Below are 3,952 nucleotides of genomic sequence, written 5' to 3'. Positions count from 1 at the left end.
TTTCTCTAATGTATTTGTTGACAGGATAGGATTAATAAAAAATGTCCTGGAGTGGAAAAAAATTGATATGGCCATTTTCTACAAGTCGATCTTGATAAGGCAAAGATGCCCTTCCATTCGAAAATAAAAATGAAAGGCCGAGACACGATATTTATATCAAAGCTATTTATCTAAAATCGTTTTCTTTCTCTTTTCCAGTGAATATTCCCGAAATTATTCTGCAAAAAAGCAAGAATGAACAAATAGAATATTTACAGAGATTGCAGACAGGGGAATCTGTACATTGTAGAGGTTCAAACGACAGCTTCGAGCACATACTTTGGAAATGGGAATATCTAAAAGATGCAAGACCTAACATAGTTAGATCCTGCATCGGCCTCCATGAACATAGTGACATATATATAATCGGCAACAAGGCATATAGAGAACCAAGTAATAAGATTAATTTAAAAAAAAAGAAATTTAAAATTCATGATGCTATGTTTCCTCTGCTGACTTAACGAGGCCCTATACTAGGCATACAAATTCGTTTTTACGCATGCAGCCGGTTTTTTAAGACAGGTCAAAGTACTGTAGGCAAAATTGCTAACGCACCATTTGTTAATTTTTATTTGTGAATTGAACATTTGCCGGATCGGTACTAGTACTTAGTATATATGATATGCCATTATTTCCAAATCAATGGGATTGACAAATGTCTTGGTATCTTGAAAATACCCTTGAATGACCTTCTTGTCCGAAAACCAATTTCTAGCTATGCACTGCGCACCATTTTTGCACAGATATGAAATTCTTAATCACTAAAGGGGTCAGTGAGATTGTCACAGGAGTAGTCCCCCAGTTTAGAATCGAATAAACAAACTGTCATTCACAGACTCTCATATCTCATATTAATCATCTGAAACCTTAGTGTCCATGCCAAATCCACTCCACTTCCGATTGACTCAGTCTTGTGGAACAATTTTCAACTTATTGTATGCTGCTAACTTAATGCCGTGGTTATCTGTAGTAAACATTTTATATTGTTGAGTCTATTTGGAACAATATTTCATGAGTGGAATTCATAAGCTTTTTATTGTTTTTAATTTTTGCAGATTTCTCTAAAAGACCCCCCTGCAGACGCCATACTGTCTGCATTAGCACGCTCCTCTAGTGTCAACCGCCACACACGATGTAATTTTTTCCTGTGTTTTTAATTAGTAAAAATGTAAAGAACACAGATAAAAAGGAAGAAATATTTTTTTTCTTCGAAAATGGAATAGACACGATTTTATGTTTTTCTATTAATTGGTCACACTTCAATAAACATAGTAGTTATTAATAAGTTTTGACAATAATATGCCTAATTTTTGTTAAAGTAACATATGCATATATCAAATGCATCATAAACAGGTTTTCAAAGTAGAATATGAATTTTCTTAGGTGGTGCGTTAGCAATTTTGTCTAGTGTATATAGACTGCATTTCCGTCACAATTGAATTTATGATAAAACAGATAAAAAGACAATAAATAACTATAAAATGTACCGAGTTCCATATTTAATTTAAAAGATAAACATGCAATTCTCTTTTAACCATTCTCTTAGCATGGCATTTACAATTATAATCAAAAAATTAAAAAAAATATATATAATTATTCTTCATTTTCCGCCAAGATCGAGAATCGTAAACAGAAAAAAATAATAGAATAAAATAAAATATAAAATTTTAAATAAAAGGTCTTAAGGTAGGTCCGTACTTTCAAAATTTTCTGTCAACCTAATAATTCTTTAATTTGAATACCTTAAATAAGTCATAAACTAACTGAAACACCCATAAAAGACATATCTTTGCAGTTGAATTTTCATACAACATGTCTCAGAGTGCATACCTCTAAAACTTCAACAACCAAAATTGATCATTACGAAGTGAGATATCACATTTTGATTAGCTATGCACCAAATCACATTAAATTTATATTAAAACATGAAAATCAAAAATATTCATTTGCCAAGATAATATCTGAAATCTTTATTAGAAAATATTAACAAATTGATGTTGAATCTGTCCACGTCTTTCAGAAAAAAATCTCAAAATTTCTTTATTTTTAATATTTTTCAAAATCGAAAGTGTTTATTAGCCATTTTTTCTTCAAAAATATTTAGAATTACACCTAAGGTTAACAAAAACAGATGTCTATTATGTTCAACCAGATAAATTTAACAAAAGAACCTTTTGAAATATCAATTTTTCAATCATTCTTTGCAAAAATTAGTAAAATCTTAAAAGATGATATAGGCTTTAAAATCAATCAAAATAGACCTCAAATTTGTTTGTTTAAAAAAAATCAGAAAGCATTAGTTCTATAAAGGCAATACAGAATTTTGTGTCTGGGTATGTACTAAATGACATAGTTCCTATGGACAGAGAGTAAAGTGTTAAAATTTCCACAAATAACGATATTAAATGCTTTGTATGCTTAATGACATTAATTACAATAAACAATACATACTGGCTAAATTATTTTCAATCATCCAAATAGATTTTTCTCAATTGATAAGTGATAATCAGAATTTTTTATTGGTGTGTAAAATTAAAACCGGATCCGTATAAGTATGGACCTTCCTTAAACGTAAGAGTTAAAATTTATAGAACAGAGATAAAGGTTTGGATTTTTGAAAGTTATTTTAAAATCATCAACAGTTTTGGTTGAATATTATGACTTTCAGGAATAAGCTGCCCTTGAATGAATCAGATCAATTTATATACCTATATAACATGCTTTACGAAGAAAACAAACAGTCATCAAACTCAGAAGCCGAAACAATACAAATTTGGAGAAGACGGACCTTTAAGTAAATTAGAGTAATGATCATGTGACATGGAGGAGGAACCTCATCGGTGTGCTCCTTGGCACGATCAGACAAACGGAAAAATCCGTAGGCAATTTACTATGAAAAAATGGGCAACCAGAAATTTGTATACAAATATTTGTCATCCTTCGACATAATAATGAATTGTATTTGCTGTCATGAATTTTCAAAATGATGAATTAAATTGAGAATGTTGATATTCCTTGTTTCATCAACACATTTGCCAATGGCTTGGTTGTTTTAAGAAATTGTTCGTAAATAGAACATGAATCTGTGAATGGCGTATTGCTTAATGTTAAGAAATTCAGTAAAATAAGAGATTTTATCGAACATGTAAATAATACATTTGTATACAAACATTATATTAAAACTTTGAATTCCAGGCAAATACCATGCCCTCTCTCGTGAAGTTCGAAGTCTTCTTTACAGCTTTCTTCTGCTGGGAAAATACACGCTTAAAGTCAATGAGGAGTCCCATGTAGCAATTTTTAACAAACTCAGAGAACGATATTTTACAGATCTACCAAAGTGTACTGACATAGGGATACCCACCGAATCTCTGTCTGAAATATCACAAACACAAGAAAATGAATTCACTTTTCAATCAGACACCATACGACATGACGTCATGTACGCGTTTGTAACAGAGTGTTTGACTGAGGACAGTGATCTCGAGTTTTTCCTCTCGACAGCATCGCACCAGGTGATATTAGAATATTGTAGGAGCTGGAAATATGAGAGAAGTGAAGGAGAAAGGTGTCTGTATGTTCCAAGCTGGCCTGAAAAGCTTTATGACCTTTTCATAGACCGTCTACAGATTGACACCATTATACACTGTCAGGCATCGGATAAAGTGTTTTGCGACGCAATCCAAGCCCGTTGTATGCTTTTGAAATTTTGTTTTCTCTTATGAAATCAGTTCAAAGAATTTGTTTTTTGATAACAAAGAAAATAAAGTGTATATGCAATCTTGGTTGGCTGGCTTGCAAATACTAGATAAAAAAATGGTTTCAAAACGTTTAAAGTTATTTAAATAAAAAATTACGTATTTTAAACTTTATCTGAATAAAAATTTAAACAGCATTTAAAATATACCAAGGT

The 3,952-nt window shown here is 31.2% G+C and overlaps 1 protein-coding gene across 1 annotated transcript; it reads left to right on the top strand.

Annotated features, from left to right (window-relative positions):
- Positions 1-99: 99 nt before the first annotated feature.
- LOC134281134 (uncharacterized) lies at positions 100-3,841 on the top strand (the record flags this gene model as incomplete). Its single annotated transcript, XM_062763601.1, has 2 exons — positions 100-432; positions 3,235-3,841. Coding segments are annotated over 2 exons (863 nt in total), but the record flags the coding sequence as incomplete, so codon positions are not given.
- Positions 3,842-3,952: the final 111 nt, after the last annotated feature.

This window comes from Saccostrea cucullata, unplaced genomic scaffold (assembly GCF_032062105.1).
Source record: "Saccostrea cucullata isolate Sc308-1 unplaced genomic scaffold, CSIRO_AGI_Scuc_v1 ctg23591, whole genome shotgun sequence".
NCBI classification, from domain to species: Eukaryota; Metazoa; Mollusca; class Bivalvia; order Ostreida; family Ostreidae; genus Saccostrea; species Saccostrea cuccullata.
The sequence above is the reverse complement of the archived record's forward strand: the minus strand, read 5'-3'. Positions and strand labels throughout refer to the sequence as shown.